Source organism: Lontra canadensis, unplaced genomic scaffold (genome assembly GCF_010015895.1).
Source record: "Lontra canadensis isolate GAN:19392208 unplaced genomic scaffold, GSC_riverotter_1.0 scaffold56, whole genome shotgun sequence".
Classification (NCBI taxonomy): Eukaryota; Metazoa; Chordata; class Mammalia; order Carnivora; family Mustelidae; genus Lontra; species Lontra canadensis.
Genome location: NW_022631050.1, coordinates 13,005,683 through 13,027,966, shown reverse-complemented (window position 1 = coordinate 13,027,966; position 22,284 = coordinate 13,005,683). Strand labels below are relative to the sequence as shown.

The 22,284-nt window shown below is 36.2% G+C and overlaps 1 protein-coding gene across 1 annotated transcript in view; it reads left to right on the top strand.

Annotated features, from left to right (window-relative positions):
* The window catches only part of FGF12 (fibroblast growth factor 12), a 262,514-nt gene extending 240,529 nt beyond the window's left edge, over positions 1 to 21,985 (top strand). The window contains exons 4-5 of the mRNA XM_032875651.1: positions 5,032 to 5,230; positions 21,512 to 21,985. Of these exons, the coding sequence (XP_032731542.1) occupies positions 5,032 to 5,230; positions 21,512 to 21,630 (318 nt within the window). The 3' untranslated portion in view covers positions 21,631 to 21,985. The remainder of the gene's footprint in view (positions 1 to 5,031; positions 5,231 to 21,511) is intronic.
* The last annotated feature ends 299 nt before the right edge of the window (positions 21,986 to 22,284 follow it).

The following is a 22,284-nucleotide window of genomic DNA, read 5'->3' as shown; positions in this document are numbered from 1 at the left end:
GAATTGTTATCTCATTTTATAGATAAAAAAACACAGATTTATCAAAATTAAATGGCATGTCCAAGACCACACAACTTAAGAAAGAGTCAATACTGCCATTCAGTTCTGTCTTCTCACACAGTCTTTGCTGTTTCCTTGACTTAGAATATTTTGATTTAATTCAACAAGAATAAATTGAGCACTGAATATGCTGGACTTCCTAATAAACAGTGAGGAGTAACGTGGTTTTGTGAGCAAAGCTCAGAATGTCTAGGAGAGGAACAAGAAAAAACATGATACGAGAAGTAGAGTGAATTAAATACTGCAACAAAACAAAACAAAACACCAAAACCAATACTATGAGAAGTTAAATGAGGAAAAGTTCTCAATTACCTATATGGCTGAGAAGAGCATTTGTCATGTCCTCTTGGATAGAGAAATAGAATAACCTAAGCAAAGTAGAATTTGGTGCTGGGAAGTGTGGGCATGTCAAATAACTCATAGGTGATAAACACATTATTGTCAGTGATAGTGAACTGTGAAAAAAATGTAACATTTTAACTATCAAATACCCTAAATGTATCCTTATTCCTCGTGGTATTTCTGTTTATAGGAGAATGCCAGGAGGTGGGAAGCGCCAAGGCTAAAATAGTTACAGGCGGCTGAGGAGGAAGGGTCTCATTCTGGATAATGGCAGACACAAGACTGGAAGGGAGAAACCAGAACCTGTGCAGGATATCAATGCAGAGAGAAGAGTAAGGAAGGAACTGCATAGCGGAGAGAGATCAAAGTAGAGTATGGAATTATGAGGTTGGGAATCAGAGGGAGGAACCATACAGAGAGTAGATAAGAATCAGAGGAAATGGGGTGAGACTGGAAGGGATCCTGAGTGGTTGCCCTGAGCTTAAGAGATATTCCAATTTTCCTTATCATCTGGATGGAAATGGGTGGGTGTTGTTATCTTCCTAGCACAAGGCAGATTGAGAAGGTATTTGGAACGTGAAAAAGAACTGGTCACATAATGACTTGTACAATGCTAGACCAAAAAAAAAGTGTTGTTTTTCATTAAAAATGCTGCTAAGGAAGTGAGTTCTCAAAAGTAATTTTGGAACCCTATTAAAGGTCTTGTTCATATTTCACTGAAATTCAGGTCAACTCAAGCTGCATAAACTTAACATTTGGAAAGATTTATTTTTAACTTTTTTTTTTTAAGATTTGGAAAGTTTCTGGAGTAATAAGTGTGAAGAGTAAGCAGCATTTTACAAACCTACGTACATGATGTGTATGTGGAGATGTTTGTTTCATCAACAAATATTTCTACAAGTGTTGCTCTGTACCTACAATGAACTGATTTCTTGGCGTAATATAAACACAATCCATAAGATGCAATATGGCTACTGGTTAGTCTTTCAAAAATAGAAAAAAATCCTCCTGATTCCACCTGTTATTTACTCTTAAGCTTTCATTATATGCACTGGATTTAGGTAGTCTAGTATTTTATCACCTTTGGCTCCAAGCCTGCTTGTCTCCATTACACACTAGATTTATTGTCATTCCGAACACAATTTTTTTTTAACTTCAGATCCTTTTCTGAATATATGTGATTGTCCAGATGTTTGCCGAAAGCTTTAATATTTTTTTAAAGTATGTGTGTCTGTGTAATTTGTTTTAGCTACAGTGGGAATAATTTATGTAGGATAAAACTTATAGCATAGGGTTCTGCATGCTGGAACAGATAGAAACTTCTATGACAAAAACAGATTTAATTTCTAGTTACATGATTGATTGCATTTTTCTTGCTATAAGTGAAAACTTAAGAAGAATAATGAGTTGGAGTTTTGTAAATTCTGAAAGTTTACAGCATGCTTCCATGTTCTTCATTTTACTTTCCTTAAAATAACTCAATTTATAGTTGCAAATGTGAAATTCAAAGTTTAATCACTCACTGAAGGTCCCATGGCTAGTAGGTATGGATCCAGAAGCAAAACTGATTTTCTTATTCTAAGTCTAGGACATTTCATTTCTCATTACGCAAAAAGAGAGCAATAGCAACTATATTGTAAATTCTTTGATATCCATCTTCATATTATACTGAAACTATGTAAGTAATGTAAATGTTCCACTTAGAGTGATTATCCAGGTTTGCTCAGTGTTCATAAGCTTTTCTCACCATTTCTAGAAGGTTGTCTGTGCACTTAGCTTCTGACATTTTTTCCACTTGAAATGTTTTGCCCTGCCCAAGTGTTAGTTGACTCATTTCTGAATTCTGACTCTGCATAACCCCTTTGGAATGATGTTAAATGGGATACTTCACTTGACTTTTCATGTCCGATTAGGACCTGGGTGCTCTGTCTGGGGTCCACCTTGCCAGCTAAGAAGTTCGAGTCCCAATCCCTGCCTAATGTATTCCAGGCTCATGTCCCTGCCTTATATCCTGCATTTTTGCTGTTTCAAGAGTAGACTTTAAACAATTGTGAAACTTGTTCATTATTATCAAAACAAAAACGCATTATTAGCAAAACAGAAATAACACTTTTATTTAGTAAATAATGAACTCAAGAAACCTTATTTACTAAACAAAAGTGTTATTTTTTCTAATATATAGAAGACGGTGTAGTAATTATCTTTGGTGAATATGGGTTTTATGACAGCTAGTCTTAAATTGGCAGCTTGGCATGAAATGCAGGTTTGGTTATGCAGTAGAAATCAATGTGTGCCATTGCAAAAAGTATTGAACCAACAGCCAGGAGCTCATGGTCTAGCCCAATGCCTGGATCTCCCTGTAACTTCCTATGACTCTCAGAGCAGTTATGTCAGTATCATGGCTTTAATTACTTTGGTTTTGTTTGGTTTCAGAGAGAGAGAATGAGAGAGGGTGCAGGCATGCACATGCATGTGGAGGGACTAGATGGAGAGAGACTTGTAAGCAGGCTCCGAGCTGGAGCTGGATGTGGGACTCCGTCTCACCACCTGAGATCATCACCTGAGCCCAAATCAAGAGTCTGACACTTTAGGGACTGAGCCCCCCCAGGAGCTATCTTCAGTTACTCCATTAAATAAAATCACCAAACTGAGCCATCACTAAGCAGATTTGAATCTATCTCTAAGTTTTCATGTCTGTGAAGTATATTTCTAAATAAATAAGTTGTGTCAATATATCATGAGATCTGTACACAATTCCATGTCCCATATATTTATTTTCTTATGTTTCATTTATTCATGGAACTTTCAAGAGTCTCTTAGTATCTGGGGCTGACTAGTACTGAGCTAGACCTAGAAACAAAAGCTGTGAAATTATTTTGATTAGTCTGTTTTATACATATATATATATATATATATATATATGTATGTAATATTTACTAACTAGTAAATATATATATATTTACTAGTTATATACTAGTAAATAAATAGTAAAAAATATATAGCTAGTAAAATCTATAGTAAATTTTAGCATTTTCTGTCTTTTAACCCAGTCCTGGAAGAAAACCAGAGCTTCAAATTATCCTATAAATTGAATTGAATCACTTTGTTTCCTCTACATGGCAATGATTAAACTTTGTCCTAAAAGTTATAAAAAATTATAAAAGTCCTGGGGTGCCTGGGTGGCTCAGTGGGTTAAAGCCTCTGCCTTCGGCTCAGGTCATGATCCCAGAATCCTGGGATCAAGCCCCACATCGGGCTCTCTGCTCAGCAGGGAGTCGGCTTCCTCCTCTCTGCCTACCTCTTTGCCTACTTGTGATCTCTGTCTGTTAAATAATTAAAAAAAAAAAAAGTCAAGGGAGTCTCTTAAGCAGTGTCTTTTTATCACTGACGGCCTTCACCAACATCCATCGATGCATCACTGTAGCTGTCTGCAGATGAATCCAGGGGACTAGTCTGTATCTCCTAGCAGGACATGTTTTAACCCAGTGTTAGTCCAGCATATTCTTCAGTAACTTAACTGCAGGTGTAACTGCATTAAACCACTGGGCCCTTACACTTCAAAGGTTACAAGGGAGAGATTTTTCAAGTACATGGCAAAGACAGCAGTGACGATTGTGAATGTGTTTCTCTTATAGGATTCTTATTTACATGTAGTTGAAGAAGATGCTATCACATTTGTTTTTCTTCTGCCTATCTTAGAAGGGAAGGAATTTCTTCATTATGTGAAGTATACTTTGTCCATTTGACATGTTAGAATTTGATTTCATTGTATTGATTATAAAATCTCATTGTAAGTCACTAAACAAGACTTAGGCAGAAAAGGTGATCTTGAGAGGCAGTGACTGTGAAGCATGAAATGTGAGTTCTGGCATTGATGCAGGAATGTGTGTGTGTGTGTGTGTGTGTGTGTGTGTGTGTGTGTAACTTTGAATTCATCAGATAACCATTTAGTTGTCTTACTTATCCAGTGGTGAGGTGGAAGGAATTAAGTTTCCTTCTTGAATTAAAACTCTTATTCTATGTTTTATTGAAGATCACACAATGTAGTAGTAATATTTTTTCTACAGTTATCCCTGGTATGTTGCCTGAATTTTGATTATCAAGTTTAAAAAATTTTACAAAGAGATTAAATGAAAAGTTACTGACATTAAGCAAAAGGGTAATACACCTGTGATTTTATGGAACAAATTTTGACTGCATAATAGATTTGTGTACATATAAGGTAGTCCCTTCAGAAACATCTGCGAGCCTGTGTGTGGTTGTATTTGATTTTGGTTCCCAGGGATACATTGTACATGGTAAGGGCCTCTAAAATGTTCAGTAGTCTATCTCTTAAATTTACAAAATATTTTACTGGGACCAAACCGGGGCACAGCCTTGAATGATGTTAGTCCAATGAGTGATTCAATTCTGTGGCTGTGTTCTGTGAAGTAAAGGTTGTTTAGAAGGGAAATCTTGCTTCTTGATTTTGTGTGATGAAACTTTATAACTGAGTGCCACTAGAAATGATGTGCAATTGCCTTTGGTTTGTTCTTAATACAGGACCTATATTTCAAGTTCATTGCATTAAAAATTTGCAAGTTCACTTTTAAAACCTTTCTCTCTTTTGTATCTTCTTTTCCTCTGCAGGATGTTTTCACTCCAGAATGCAAATTCAAGGAATCTGTATTTGAAAACTACTATGTGATTTATTCTTCCACACTGTACCGTCAGCAAGAATCAGGCCGAGCATGGTTTCTGGGACTCAATAAAGAAGGTCAAATTATGAAGGGAAACAGAGTGAAGAAAACCAAGCCCTCATCACATTTTGTACCAAAACCTATTGAAGGTATGAAATGAACTTCTCTTCTTTTTAGACTCTGATTCCTGTGTGTTGATGCCAGTTTTGCTCCTTGTCCCTTGCTCAGTGGAGTTTACTTAGAATGCAGCAGATTAAAACAAAGTTTCAGAAAACACAGTAGTACCTCTTCCTTAAAAAAAGAAAAAAAAAACTATTATAAATACTTGGCACTTATTAAAACAGTGCTTGAAATAGAAGCTAGAAAATTCCTGCAAGTAGAAAAATAGTGCTAGTTGCCATTTGGAGTGTGATTTCCTTTTCTGTTGAATGCAATCATTTAATTCCTCAAGCTACACTCTTGAAAAGCCAATCATGTTATTATAGTGCTTTACAGTTTGCAAAAAGCCTTTAGAGATATGCTTCTACATCTCTGTGAACAAATCTAACAATATGGGGTATTAATTTTTCTTTGTATTTTCTAAGGAAAGAAAATAGTATACTATTTACTGTGATCAATAAATATTTACAGTATTCAATTTTATTGTTCTCAATCTAGCCTATAACCTCCCCTCTCATGATCATGTTCACTTATTTCAAATTGACCAGTGAAATAAATAATTTTATGCTAAGGAAACCCAGTTTGAGTGACTTGTTCCTTATGGACGATGAGAATATACCATTAGGGTAACCACTTTTGCTATATTCAGTCAAGCTTTTTAACACTGGCTAAGAAAATAGCAATAACCTAGACATTTACTGATAACCTTTGTTTCTGAAAGTCACATTATAATCACTTAAAACATTAGCTCAGCCTCCTTGTCTGTGGAAATGAGGAGATTGAGGCAGCATATTACAGTTCTGTAACATAGCCAGGCTTTCTGTCCCCTAAATATCTATAAGGCATGGTCAGGTCAACTAGTGTAGCAACATAGCGCCTGCTGGACCATACTTATGGCTGTAATAGTGAACAAAGGTTTATTCAGTCAACACTGTGGTAGAAGCAGTGGGGGGAAATGGGACATTTGAAGCTCCTTCTCAAAACTCCCTCTCAAAACTCCCCTCAGACCCTGTGCTTTCAACCCCACAAAGCAGAACTGTGCTGCTTGTAATCTATTTTCACAATCTGGGGGGACGTGTAATTCTTTGGCCCTCCTCTCCCCACAATGTCCATCCACTCACGTGCCTGAAGATGCCTGTGAGTCTTCGTAAAGAATGAATCCAAGAGTCACTCCTTCTGTGGGGGCCTGATTCTCTTCACGTAGAATTAAATGTTCTGTCACTTTATCATTGTATACAATCCTCTCCCCTAGAACTGATCACATTGTATTAAATTTACCTACTTGCCACACTGTCTTCTCTTATCCATAGTTTGATCATTTTTTGAATATGTAGAACAAGTTTTATTTTTTCCCTCATATGCCCTTGTTGCTTGTATAATATCTTATGTATCATAGAGAAATATTTAATAATCTGTTGTCAGTTGAGTGAACACATGAATGAACAAATGAATAGATAAGTATGAAGACAAAGAAGAATTATATATGCTCCAGATAACCTCATAATATTCTTGGAGATATGAGATATGTGTATTAGTGGCAACAGTAAAATGTAAAAAGTGATGTATTACATGTTGCCAGAAAGGATATTGGGATTTAGGGAAAGAGCGATTACCTCCCCCCAATAAAAGATCTTGAAAAGCTAAAACTCATCAAACTGTATACCAAAAGAGTGATTTTTTGTGAATATGAATAAAAATAAACTTATATTTAAAAAAAAAAGATATTGAAAAGCTGATTATTTAAATGTAATTTCAATACTAGGCCAGGTTCAGACCATTAGAGGTGAGAGGTAGAGATCAAGCAGCCCAAAACACTCCAGGTGCAGTGTGAATAAACTATTAAAACTTTTGCATCATTTTTTATGGAACATAATTAACATATTTGTTATACATGTATGTAACATACATGTTATATTCATTTTGGCTGTGCAATACAATGATTCAGTAATTCTAAACATTTCTCAGTCCCATCAGGATAAATGCACTCTTAATACCCTTTATCTATTTCACCCATTCCCCGACCCAACCCCCTCTTGCATCATTTCTATTTGTGCATTTAAATAGGTTTTTGTTGTTGAAACAAAAGTAGCACATGCTCATTAACAATTTTTGGAAAACCCAGGAAAGTGTAAAGGAAAGGAAAAATCCACGTGTGTTACTTGCTTTTTTTATGGAAATGCTTTTCATACTGACAACCCTCCCCCCAAAAGAAAAGAAAAAACACACCTATAACTTACCCTCCTAATCATGACTGCTGTCTGCACCTTGGCTAGTCAGGCTTCTTGAGACTGTATGACCATGTACCCATTTCCAAGGGTAATGGATTCAATGACTACATTCCTAGTCCCAGAGCTGCCTAAATTCTATATGTATTGCTGTATTTCAGTACAAATGTAGGAAGAGACCACTAGACATTCCTAATTGCTTACTTTTTGGCTTAGAATTAGATTTGGCTATGTACAATACAAAACCCATGTTAAGAGCAGCTTAGTCACCAACCAGATCAAGAAACCTGCCATCCACGTCCTCATGCCAGCCAGAGAGAAGAAGAAAGGATGAGAAAGGCAGAGCAAAACCCTGTGCCACTGTTCTCTTCAAGAAGGTCCCCATTACCTGCCATATGATGCTTAGATCTCACTGACTGCAACCCAGTTAGATGGTCTCACGTAGGTGCAGGGAAGCCTAAGCATGTACTACGTCTTCTGGATGGCTACATGCCGAATAAATGTTCAGTTATTCTGATAGAATAGCAGAATGGGACTGGAAGAGTAAGAGCCTCTGCTTCAACGTGCCATCATCTTAACTTTAGAATAGCCCTGATTTCCTATTCTATTCAATTTTCTGATTGATAGTTTTTGGTTCATTATTTTGTTTTTATTTTTTTTTATTTACTGATGTTTTTGGATGGTTTTCCTTTTGTTTTGGGTGGGGGGGGGAAGAGTCCATTCTAAATCAGATTCGTGAATACTTGGATTTGTATCCAAGGCCCTTTGTCTCTTTAGATCGTTGGAATGAAAGCTTAGGTGTTGGACTATATGGAATATGATAAGAATCACTTCCAAAAATAAAAACTAGTTTGCAGTTGTTTCAGAACAAAATCCTTTAATTCCCTAGAAATGTCTTTGCCTTTTGTCTTAGAGAGCAAGGTTCATTTTTTTGAACAAATTAGCTAACAGTTCTATAAATGCTTACTCTGTGCAGGTATTGTGCTAAACATGTCTCAGTTATCCCCTTTTATTTTTCATTCCATTTCTGTGAAGTGGATTCTAATATTATCCCCATTTGACAAACGTGGAAAATGAAGCTCAGAGACATTGAGTAATTTGTACCATATCAAGCAGCTTATAAGTGGCAGAGGCAGAATCCAAGCCAAGGCATTCTGACTCAAGCAAGCACGTGCTTAATCTCTGTGAAGACAAGTGAAATTGCTTACAGTCTGAAGTCTGAAATGTAACCTCAACATAGCATAAGACCCTAGCAAATACTTTTGAATAAATGTCTCCTATATGCTTCTCTTCTTTTTAAATCTACAGTATACTTCCTTGCTCCTTAGAAATAAAAGCCTTTGCAGACACATGGAGACCTTCATGTTCTTATATTATAACAGACCCATGAAATTCCTCAGTTCTCCCACATCTTTTTACTTTGATATCATTATTATAATGCAAAAATATGAAAAAATTCCTGGTGATTTTCCATGCAGCTATGCTTTATGTTATCAAATGATGTAATTTTATAATTACCATTAATATCAAAGATACGTGAACTTGAGGTTTTGTTAGGCATTATTCTACTATGCAGTGAGGATTTCTCTCTCCTCACTGGGACCCCCAAACTATTTGTGCTACCACTTCTATTACTACTATTACTAACCTTACTGCACCTATATACAGTTCACCATTTACTAGGCAGAGTACATATGTCACCTTCATTAAAGTTCACAACAGCCTTATGTTATTACCCTTCATCGTGTAGATGAAGAGACCAATATTTAAAGTAATTAAGTATAAGTAAGTATGCCCTGGCCAATCACGGGGCTAGATAAATACAGAACTGGGATTGCAGTCTAGGAAGCCTACTGCTGGAGCCTATACACCTACCCCCTACACTATATTGCCCTTTAATATGCAGTAAGTCTGTGGATATGCTAATAATTAGAAATGTAAGTGAAGCAGAAGTGCTTCACCTACAGCAGAAGTGTTATATCATGAAACAACTTGAGTAGAAGCTAGCTCTAAACCATTCAAAATGGAGATAGGTATATGTGATATGACAAGATAAATTCGTAGTGGTAGATAATCAGATAAGATACTTATGGGAATGCCATGTTAAAACTAGGGGACAAAGGGTTAAGAATACATCGCTTCTTTTTTGATGAATGTTACAGGCTTCATTTCCTACTCTGCAAAAGAAAGAATTAGAGATGATTCCTAAAGTTCTTTGACAATGACATTCTGTGCATTCTTTATAAGCACTTTATTGTAAAACCATGTTTCTTCATGGAGCCTAGCTTAGGATTTATAAATAAAATGTTTCTAAACACATTTCCTTTATTAAATTATTGAATGAATAAAGTACAGTTTTATGAGCTATTCCCATAATGGGTGATTTGTAACTTTTTTTTTAGAAGGAGTAGGATGAAAGACATTCTAGCCATAATTCATTGTAAACAAATATTTCGGAAATATTTTTTTCCATAGGACAATTAAAGCACATAACTAGAAGACACTTTCAGAAAAGAAAGAAAATGACAGCTTTATAAGAGGTTGGCCATATTGCTGGTTAACTGGAAAAGCTGTCAGTTATTTTTAGTTTTTATTTACTTTAAAATTTTTTTTAAAGATTTTATTTATCTATTGACAGAGAGAAAGATAACAAGAGAGGGAACACAAGCAGGGGGAGTGGGAGAGAGAGAAGCAGACTTCCTGCCAAGTAGAGAACCCAATGTGGGGCTCAATCCCAGGACCTTGGGATCATGACCTGAACCCTAGGCAGATGCTTAATGGCTGAGCCTCCCAGGCGCTCCAGTTATCTTTAGTTTTTAAAGAATTTTTATAAACCTTTAAACCCACCACTGTACAGTTACCAACAGAGTCCAGTACTGACTGTGGACTGTAAATGTCCCCCTCCTTGGGAAGGAAATAGACCTCTTACAGAGAAAAAGCCAGAGAAGGTTTGTTTTATTTTTCAAATAGCTCTGACTTTTCCCCAATTCTGATGATTGTATCATTTTGAATGTCAGGATTCCCCAAATTAAACTCTCCCAGGATCTTTAAGTCCTGTACTGATTATATGATAATAATTATCTACCAGCCCCTTTCCTATCACAGTCTCACTTTCCATCCTGGGTTTAGAACACAGGTGGTGTTAATGAAGGGTTGCAAGGGCATCTCTTCAGACAGATGGATGGACTTGATATTTAAACCCATTACTATGTGCACTTGCATGTCAACCTTTACTTACATGGATCCCCTTCCCTGGAATTTAAGACAACAGCACAGGCTTCATGATTCCCAGTTTTGCCCTTTCAGAGCATTGTTCACACCACAGATAAGTAACTCCCCCAGATTTAAATTGTCTTGGTGATAACCTCCCCTTTTAGCTTTAGATACAACAGCCAAATAGTCTTTGACAAAGAACAAGATACAGTCTCCTCCTTTTCTTCTCCCTCCTCCAAGAAGCTCATTACTCAGCTCCTGCAGGTGGTTGGGTCTTCAGAATCTTGTTCCTTCCTTCTGAAAAGAATATGTGCACTTTCCAAAGAGTTAAGCTTCAAAAACTTAATCCTTGAGGGAGAAATATGTTTCTATAGTAAAATTAGTAAATATCAATTGAGAGTCATTGTTACAGAAATATTAAACTCTAAATAAAGGGACATTTGCTATTTCCACTAATATATTTTCCAGCTGGGAGACAAGACACACACACACACACACACACACACACACACACACACACGGAGGTATAAATTATCCATTTTTCCTGCTGTAGCTGTTGACTTAAGCTAATAGAATCTGATTTAAGTGCCACAAGTATAACGTAGAGCAGTGTTTCTCAAACATCAGTATCCCAACCATCTGGAGCTACAAATTCTCAGATCTCCAGAGTGGTCTGGTTCTATTGTCCAAGTGATTACAATGGCAACCAGGATCAAGACTTAGTGTTCTAAACTGAATTTGGTGATTGTAGTCTCATTTTGATCAAGTCTGGCCATAGATAATTGTTTAAACTTATTCAGATTATTGTGATCAATATATTGGACTAAGCCTAATCTAACCTTGGTAAATTGTTGCTCTGATACCATGGAATTGCATATATAAAACATGTTACATTTTGCCATTTCCTACTGCTATTAAGATGGCTGTATTCTAGTGCTGAGTTTAATTATTATATGGAGTAAGTTAGAGCTAACACCAATTATTGCACTAAATTGACATTGAGAAGAAGTAACCTAATACAATTAATCAAGGGTAAACAAATGTCTAGTTCTTCTGATAAACATTTTGCCAATGATTTGCTAAGTAATTTTGATAAAATAATTTACCCTCTTCAACTTCAGTAATCTCTGAAGATGAAGTTGATTATAAATGCCATCTGTTTCATTGGAATAATATGAAGATAAGACATTGTAAGGAAGCTGGATATCCCAAATCTGTCAGATCAATCTGTAGTACATTTTTCATTTTCCCTTGGAAACTGGACATTGTGTTATTGGTTTATGTACTGGAGAAATGCTGTGAGGTGTGGTGTTCACTAAGGGATTAGAGACAATGAAAATCGAAATTTGGAGGGAAAATAATATCTTAAAAAGCTATACAACGAGATATCAAAGAACTGAATAAATCAGTACTCCTAATGGTTTAGAGCTCTAATTGGGAGGATACTAATGGCAAATTGATTTTGATATTTTGATATTTTATTTCAATTGACTACAAAGAAAACTTGTCTCCTAGAACTCAACCAAACTAAAAGACAAAACAGAGCAACAAAATACCTACCACCAATGCCCCTGATTGTTTTTATTATAGAAAATAGCTGGGGCTCCTGGGTGGCTCAGTGGGTTAAAGCCTCTGCCTTCCCTTCAGGTCATGATCCTAGGTCCTGGGATCGAGCCCCACGGTGGGTTCTCTGCTCAGCAGGGAGCCTGCTTCCCTTCCTCTCTCCCTGCCTTCCTCTCTGCCTACTTGTGATCTGTCAGATAAATTAATTAAAGAAAAAAAAAAAAGAAAAAGAGAAAGAGAAAAAAAAGAAAATAGCTGCAATTCTCTCTCTCTCTCTCTCTCTCTCTCCATCTTTTAAGTTTTGGATCTCTGCCAGCCTGTGACACCTTTTCCTCCCAAACCAGTGCAATTCATTCAAAGCAGCATTTTCCTGGCTTTGAATTTAGTCTTTAATAAAACCCTCTTACTTCTCCCTGCCACATTCTTCTTCCATATCTCTCTCTCTCCTGCACACAAATATTGCTTCTGATCTCCTTCTAAATGAAGATATAGATCTCTGTGTTCACAGTGTCTCTTAACTCTTTATAATAAATATTTACAGCATACCAGGTGCATTCCTTTGGCAATACATTGCTTTTGAACCAGCACTTAAAATTCTTCTACAGTTCCAAAGGGATTGTATGTGACATTAATTAAGGAGTGAAATTGCTTCATGTTAGTTGCTCACACCCTTCCATGATCTGTGATTAAGACAATTAAATATATTTAATGGTTCATTAACTAACAGAGCAATCTAACCTTTCCACCTTTTAGAAATTACAGAGAGCCAAGGAAAATTCAATTAAATTGGTAGTAATAAAAAGATTAGTTATATTTCATTCTTCTTTGATGGAAACTGATGTAGGATGGGGATTCTTTATAGAGTGCCATTTGTGAACTTTATCAGAAATTGGAGTTCGATTGCCTCCATCTTGAAAACAGAATTTGTCAGCAACTACTACAGTTGCCCTCCACTCAGGTTTCCAATGTCCCTTACAGAGAAACACTGACAAAGATGTACACCTAGTTCTCCCCTAATTATAAGAACATTCACTTTTTAAATGATTTGCAGAAATCTGACAGTAATAGAAGTAATGATTTGTAGCAACGGTATTGCTTTATAAGTCATTTGTGTGGCTTGTTGCTATTAATGTATTTCCCTTGCCAGAGTATCATTTGATAGTTACTAACACTTTGGAGATATGCAGCTTAAGATTATTATCCCAATTTTAAGCATGAGGAAACTGAGTTTAAGAGAGGTTGAATAACTCACCCAGGTGCATATAGTTAGAAAGAGGTAAAAGTATGACCAGAGCTGTTAACTCTATTAAAGACTGCCAGGGGATCCAATAAGCCACTGGAGGATTGACCATTGGGTCTGTTAACACACAGGCAATAGTGACTTGACAAGAGTGATCTCAGTGGTGTAGCAGGGAATAAGGCTAATTGGAGTGAGTTCAAGTTATTACGGGAGGTAAAAAAAAAAAAAAAGAAGAAAGTAATATGAAATCACATTTTTGAGTAGTTCTATTATGAAAGAGGAGTAGAGAAATGGGAAGTTAGCTGGAGAGAAGCATGGTAGTTACATAGTGGAATTTGTTTCCTTCTTTGTTTAAAGCTATTACAAGATATTTATAGATTGATGGGAACAACTGGAGAGAAGTAAAATTTGGCATTGCAGGAGAGCTGGTCACCGAATGACACTGACCAAAGGGCGTGAGATCATGCATGGAAGTGGCAAGTGGAGGGCAAGATTGGGGCAGGCACAGGAAGAGTTCAAGCACCAGAACATGTGTGAGCAGTTGTACGCAGGTGGGTTATTTTCATGGGGGAAATATGAAAACTTGCTCTTCCACTGCTCTTTTCTAAGCGAAATATGAAGCAAGGTGGTTTACTGATTAAAAAAAGAAAGAAAAGAAAGAAAGAAAGAAAAGAAAAGAAAATAGGAAAACAGGAAGGAGAGGGGAGAGGGAGGAGAGAAAGATAAGACAAAACAAGAGGACAGGCCTATAACCTGAGTCTGAGGAGGTTTTGAGGAGGAAGGAGAAGGTATTCTTCCACTTAGGAAAAATGGGAAAGGGAATTGGCAAGAGAAATGTAGGAGGGTTCCAGGAAGTGCTGAGGACCCCATGAGGTGTGGGATCAAGATTTCGACTGGAGACCAGTCAACAAAGTTTCACGTTGTTTGTTTTTCCAGACACGTTAAATTATTTGACTGTGCGCTTAGAGCAGGAACCCTGGAGTTAATCACACATGAATTTTAATGTTGACTGTGCCCTGTAGTGCCCTGCATTACTTCTGACAAACTACCCTTTTTGTTCTTCAGTTTCCTTAGTTGCAAAAAGGACCAATAAAACGATCTATCTTTTGGATCATTAAAATAACCATAGTGTATCTAACGTACAGGTGTATAGTAAGTGCTCAATGAACATTAGCTGTGATTATGAGGACACTGACTACTTAGGAGGTGAGTATGCACTGGATGGTAGCTACACCTGATTTATTACACTTGTCTGACTTATAAATAATAATGCATTCTGAGATTCTGCTTTTTTCCCCCATACTTTTAAGAAAGGCATTATTTTGGTTTGTTTTCCAAGAGAAATTTGTAATGAAAATAAATGTGATTATTGAATGCTCAAAGTTGCAAACAAGGATTCTGAGCTAATAAAGTAGCAAAAAATATTGGCATCATCTGGTAACTGCATAGGCACCAAAGGTACCAGCAAAAAGAATAGAATAGAAAGATAGTAGCTGGAAAAGCCTGTCCTGGGAAGACCTATGCCTAATTTTACAAAGAAAAGATGTGTTTTCTTTTTGACAAGATTTTGATGCTCAGTGATACAGATATGAAATCTCTCTCTTTTCTAACAACACCATCTTGTATTTAAAAATAAAGCCAAAAATAAATAAAACCAGTACAATATATTATTCTAAAGTTGATGACTCGTGGACTTGTTACGACCAAGGTAGCATTTTATTTGTGATATCAGAACTTCAAAGCTTTCTATGGAAATAGAGCCAATGCATCTCAGGTGGCCATGAAAATGACAGCCTTCGCTATGCCAAGTCACAATGTGACTAGTGTCTGTCATACAGGTGTGTTCTGCTGACATTAAAGTTGAACTGGGGATTTCTTGCTAGGTCTCAAAGTAAAACACAATGTTGGCTACATTATTGGAAACTTATATGTCCTTGTGTCTGCACATGAGGAAGAATATTCTTTTATCAAATCTCTCTACCTCATTTTTACTCTGAAAGCTGCATTTAATCCTTCTGTTCCAATGTACTATGGATCAAGAAAAGTCAAAACATGAATAAAGAAACATCCAGAAGAAGAAGAGAAGGGGATAGGGTGGTGAAAAGGGGAAGAAGAGAAATAAATTGAAACATATGTCAAAATACAGGGAAAATAGAAAACTGCTTTGAAGAAAGAGTACTAAAGAACCAAACAGAAATGCTTCCCTTTTCAGAACATTGTTTTCTTTTACCACTTACCCAAAACCATTATGATACCAACCACACATGTTAGAGGAATAATGATATTTATCTCAAAAACATCCTGTGGGATTAAAAAAGAGCAAGTATTTTTTTTTTTTCGTGCTTTAAAGAGCAAAGAAGGCAAGGGATGTGATCAAGAACCACCCAGAAGTGTCAGATGAAAGAGTAACAATGTTGCTAATCAGGCATTATATCATCAGGTCACTGAACATTCTTGATACTTAGATACTGAAAGTTTGTTGGGAAAATAGTGTAAAGTGAAATCAGAAAGAAACACAATTGGAAATCAGTTCCATGCCAAGTGGTAGCCAATATATCATGTCCACTGAAAATGAAATCTGTATCACTTGAGTAGATCCCAGGGTCTCACATGAGAAATGTGATTGTCTTATCACATGAGATATACATGAGATTGTAACATCAAAAGTTGCCTAAATCAGAGAACTTGTTTCCATTTGTTAAATGGGCAATGGCATGGATTCTGAGTTGCTGAGAAAGGTGATTGGGGAGCTGGGAGAACAAGAAATACAGGAAGTTAGATTTTTTGTTTGTTTGTTTGGCTTTATTGCCAGTCTGGAAACTGCTCCCCATCAAAAGAACTAGGATATCAAACTGCCGTCCTAGCTGAAATGGGCCAAATGCATAATAAGAGGACACAGGAAGAAAATATTTAAGAACAAAGAGGGCTTTTTTTTTTTTTTAATGTAGAGCCTTCTAGAGCAAAATAAATCTATTCCTAATAAAATAATAGCTTATTGTAATAGAAAGTGGTGGAAAATCTTCCCCACCTTAAAAATCATTGTACTTTGAAATAATGCAAATTAAGAGATCAGAGGTCATTGCGGTTATTAATAAGGACCTGATTAGCAGGAAGAGAAAACCATAATCTTGCATAATACGGGGCTGATTGGAGAAGCACGATTTGGGAGCTGTAGAATTTATATAATTATTTGGTGTTCAGAACCTACGCAGTCTCCTAGACATGCTTTTTAAAGGTTTCCTACAGTTGCTTATATGATTGGAAATTAATACCAGAACTCCACAGTCTAGTACTAGTACCTGTATAAAATTGTGATTAATTCTTACTGTAAAATATATGCATTGCTCATATAGGGGATTAGTAATTCTTGATTTATCATTTGTTGTTTGTTCAGTCTTCTGCAGTGCTACCTTAAGCTCCCCACAAAGCAAAAGGATAACTCTTCCCAGCATGTTAGTTAGCTTGACCAAGTGAACCCCACTTTTCAGTTGTAGTCAACATTAGTGTACTTGGAATATATCAGATATTATGTATATTAGATAAGCAGCAGATCTCACACATAATGGTGCCTCAGCTAGGTCTGTGTCTAAGAAATTACAGTTGTGTTTGCAAGCTATCAGAACTCATGAAAGTTTCAGATGTTGCCAACCATTTGTTATAGGGTCTGTGCAGTAAGATTCGGTTTGACTGATTCTTCCTGACTAATATGACTGGCTGTATTCCTGTCATGCAAACATAGTTAGACATTTTTCTAAATAACAAGATTGAATAAATAGATTTTCCCTATACACTTATGTACTTGATGGACATATTTTTTAACTCTTCATTCCTTATCAAATTGAGGCTGATAGACATCAGGATCATGGTTTAAAACTTCCAGCTTGGAACTCTGAAGGTCTGACAAGAGTTAGCCTTGCCAGGCTTATTCCTCCCTACTTCTCTATTTACCCCATTCTTCAACCAGTCCCTGTTTTTCTTATATAACATGCACTTCATTTCTTCACTCTTTCGGTAGTCTGTCCATCCCTCTAAATCCTCTGCCTCCTTCAAGGCTAAACCAGCATTAAAGAGCTATTGTTCTGTACTCATTTCCATTCACCTCTCTACTCTGGCTCTGAACACCCTGTGATTGGTGGGCATGTCTGTGTTCTCCTTCTTAGCCTTGAGCTCCGTGAGGGCAGGAATCAAGTGGTCATCTCTCTCAGTTGCTTTGAAATCTAGCAGAGTGCCTGGCACAAGTTAAATGTGCACCTGCTTATAGACTCAATGACCAAATCAATGCTTATACCAATTCAGCTTTGGATACTAGTTTGCAAAAGAGTAATTGAAATTGGAGGAGAGAAAAGAACAGGGAAAGTCCATTTTAGGATGAAAGTGATACAACATTAGTTAAGCCAAGTCAAAAGGGCCAATAAATATTTTGTGAACTGGTTCCCTCCTACTAAAGGCATCCAAGATGCTCTTCATCTTCCTTGTCTACCTATGAGCGTCAGGACCCCTTGGGTCAGAAGATTTTCTCCACTGTCCTCCCCTCATTCAGTTATTTATAGCTTTAGCTCCAGTCAGGACATTTCTCTTCCAGACAGCAACAAACTCTTCTAAGGCAGAACTGTCTAGTAGAAATATCATATGAGGTACATATGTAATTTAAAGTATTCTGGTATTCACATTTAAAAAATAAAAATGAACGTGTGACATAAAGTTTAATAATCTACTCAGCCCAAAATATCCAAAATATTATCAATTTAATTGTAACCAGTTAATATATTACTAGTGAGATATTTGTTCTTTTTGTGTGGTCTTTAAATTTAGTGTTTTGGGGACGCCTGGGTGGCTCAGTTGGTTAAGCAGCTGCCTTCGGCTCAGGTCATGATCCCAGCGTCCTGGGATAGAGTCCTGCATCGGGCTCCTTGCTCAGCGGGGAGCCTGCTTCTCCCTCTGCCTCTGCCCACCTCTCTGCCTACTTGTGCTCTCTCTCTCTCTCTAGCAAATAAATAAAATCTTTAAAAAAAAATTTAGTGTTTTCTACTTAACAGCACATCTGAAATAGGACTAAGCACATTTTAAATGTTCTCTGTGATCACAAAGGCAAAATGGGGATTGTATTCGGCAGTGCATTCCTAGGCTATTCTCATCAGATTTTCCTATCCTTTTACCAACTCTCTACGCCCTCAGTTATATCTCAGTTCTCTCCATCTTACTTTAGTACTAAGACTAATATTTTTGTCTATTAGGGAATTGTTGGCTCTTCCCATCCAAATAAGACATTTCAGGCTTTAAGAATCATTTCTTTGTTTATAGCTTACACTCGGTATTTGTGTGTCTGTGATTTTTTAAAAAGTGTCATTATTAATAATGCTGTGTAAAAGACACACAACATGAAGTTTAACATCTTAACCATTGTAAGTATGCATTTCAGTGCCATTAAGTACATTCACATTGTACTTGCACACATGGTAACATTCTCCCTTCCCCAGCCCTGAGCAACCACTGTTCTCCTTTCTGTGTCTATGAATTTGACTACTTTAGGTATCCCGCATAAATGGAGTCATAAAATATTTGTCTTTTTCTGTCTAGCTTATTTCACTAAGCCTAATATCCTCAAATCATATCCATACTTGTGTCATTTATTTATTTGTGTTCATTTATTTATTAATTATTTATTTATTTTATTGTGTTTATTTATTTATTTATTTACTTAGAGTGCACACATGAGCTGGTGGTGGAAAGAGGGAGAAGGGAGAGAGAATCTGAAGCAGACTCTTAGCTCTCAGTTGGGAGCCCAATTTGGGTGTTGATCCCAAGACCCTGTGATTGTGACCTGAGCTGAAATCAAGAGTCAAATGCTTAACCAACTGAGCCACCCAGGCACCATATATATATACATAATTTGCTAGCAGTTTGTAGTCAGGCCTCGGGATGTGTTGGTTTTCACAGCTGACTAGGTGTCAGAGTAGGAAAAACTGTTTTATGGTATCACGTGAATAGCTTTCTAATAGAATCACTTAATTACTTCTGAGTTCCCTTGTGCACTTACCAGTTGTAAACAAATAGCTATATTTTATACATGTAAATGTATGGTTTAATTTTGGAGATTTTTGACACTTTGCCCATAATAGAAATATAGGGAAAAGACATTAGACTTGAGAAATTTCAAGATTTCCTTATGATCATCCATAAGCATCTTCTGTCTTTCATAAAAGAAAGCAGAAACTTAAATTATCTACTGGCATCATCTGAAAACTACAGCATCAATTCTTTCTGAATTCATTTCCTCTCTACAGTTTTGCTATTGAGGCCAAAGGTCTTCTGGGATATTGGAGGCCAAAGGTCTTCTGGGATATTGGAGATAAGTGTACCTTTAGTGCAATAATTGAAATACCTTAACATCTCATTTAAAACATATACGTAAAAAATGAAATAAAATAAAAATAAATAAATATGTGTAATAATTGTGGACAATATACTTGGCAAACTTAGTTTGTATGTATATTTTGCACCACTCAAAGAGTGGTTCCATTTGCCAACATCAGCATCACCTGGGAGCTTATTAAAAATGTAGACTCTCCACTGCACAAAAACCTTCCACATCAGAATCTGCATTTTAACAATATCCTTGAATGATTCGAAAGCACTAACATTTGAAAAGCTCAACCACTGAGATGTTGGAGGAAAAAAAAAAATCTCTTCATCACTAAACTAGTCTAAAGAGAATATTTCTTGTATCTTAATTTTCTTAAGCTAGTTTTGAATTTAGAATACCTTTAACCAAAAAAACCAGAAAACAAAAAACAAACCAAAAAAAAAAAAACCAAAAAAAACTTATCACTTTGTTCTTTGCAATCCGTTATTCAAGATTCTCATGAAGTGATTGCCTCCTTCATTTTCTTAAACATCTTTGGATGCTTACTATATGCCAGGCATTTAATCTTCATAAAAATTCAGTTTTTTAGCTATGAGAGTGTGCCCAAGTTGACAGTTAGTGAGTGGCTGAGTGAGGATGTTGACCCAGGTAGTGTGGCTCCCAGGCTGGTGCTCTTCGCCACCACATGACATCTCTTTGGTCATAGGCATGTTCAGGTCTCCTGCACCAGGACAAAGCCCAAGTGAGGAAGTTATTTGATGAGAAATAGCAGATTACTATAGCTGCAGTGATGGTTCCATAGATGGAGGTACTTAACTATTTTTTTCCCAAGTCAAGGATACAAATAATTCCTGATTAAGTGAAATATTTCATATACTTTTACACATTTGTTTATTTTACAACAATATAAGGAATGAAGATCTTATCTTTTAAGAGTAACTATGAGTTGAAACATACTGTTCTTTCTTTATAGTAATCTAGCAATAGCCATGAAAATTCAAAGATGAAAAAGAAAATTCAAAGATGACTGAGCTTTAGAGCCAGACAAAACAATAGAGGAGAAAGGAACTGTTGTATATAGATGTGAACTAAAATCAACACAGTTGCATATTCAAGCCTGGAACAGTCAGGAAAATGACATTTTGTTCGTTTGTTTTCCTCTGTCCTCCCTTCTATTATCATTTCCTGTGTCAGATGCCCTGAAAATTGGTGGTAAATATTTCAGTTTGATATAACAATGTCATATTTCATGTAGTAAAGATTAGGAGCATGTCAATAAGAATTTTTTTTTCTATGCAAGCTAGATTGCAGACCAAGGACTGAAAGAGGTATCTATTTCTATCCTTTTAATATTATACTCACAATGTCTCCTCTAACTCTAGATGAAAATCCTGTTATATAGGTTAGCATAAGACTCAAGCCTTATCTGTAAGAGAACAGAAACCTCTCTATGTCCACATTTCAGAAAGACTTAAAAGGCTATGACTGATAGAACTGAAAGAGGACCATTTTAATCCACGAAATATGTTATCAAGTTAAAACTCATTTTTACACTGGGGAGAGGAGCTAGTGATGGGAATGAAGGATATTGTAATTTAAGATGTTTATTGAAGCTAAATTGATGTCCAGAATTATAATAAGTAATTGATGTAATTTTTCTTTTCAGTTTGTATGTACAGAGAGCCATCACTTCATGAAATTGGAGAAAAACAAGGGCGTTCAAGGAAAAGTTCTGGAACACCAACCATGAATGGAGGCAAAGTCGTGAATCAAGATTCAACATAGCTGAGAACTCTTCCCTTCGTCCCTCTCTCATCCCTTCCCTTTCTCCCCCGTACTTTTCCCATTTCCTTCCAATAAATCCACCCAAGGAGAGGAAAATAAAATGGCAACCCAGGACCTAGTGACTAAGATTCTGCACTCAAAAATCTTCCTTTGTGTAGGACAAAGAAATTGAACCAAAGCTTGCTTGTTGCAATGTGGTAGAAAATGCACATGCACAAATATTAGCACATATAAAATCAAGAGAAAAAAATAAATCAAGACACCACAACATTGTGCTGTTATTAATAGAAGGCTAATTATAATGAAAACATAACTATAATAAATTTGAAATAAAGTTATTATCTTAACGACAAGGGTTTTGGAGAATTGAACTTACAAATCAATGTAATACCCTGAATAACTTAAACTTTGGATAATGCTGTGATGTGTGCTTCCCATTGAATTTGAATTTTCTTTGGGAATCTGGAATTGACACATAATTACATTCTGTTTCCAGGATTTTTTTTTACCATGATATTAAACATGTACAAATTATAGATTCTTCTAATTCCCATATGGTGTAAGCCAGAAATCATTTAAAAGTTTAAACTTTTATTCTTGAATTTGTTACTTACAATTATTTTATGCAAAAGAGAGACTTCTGTTGAATTTAAT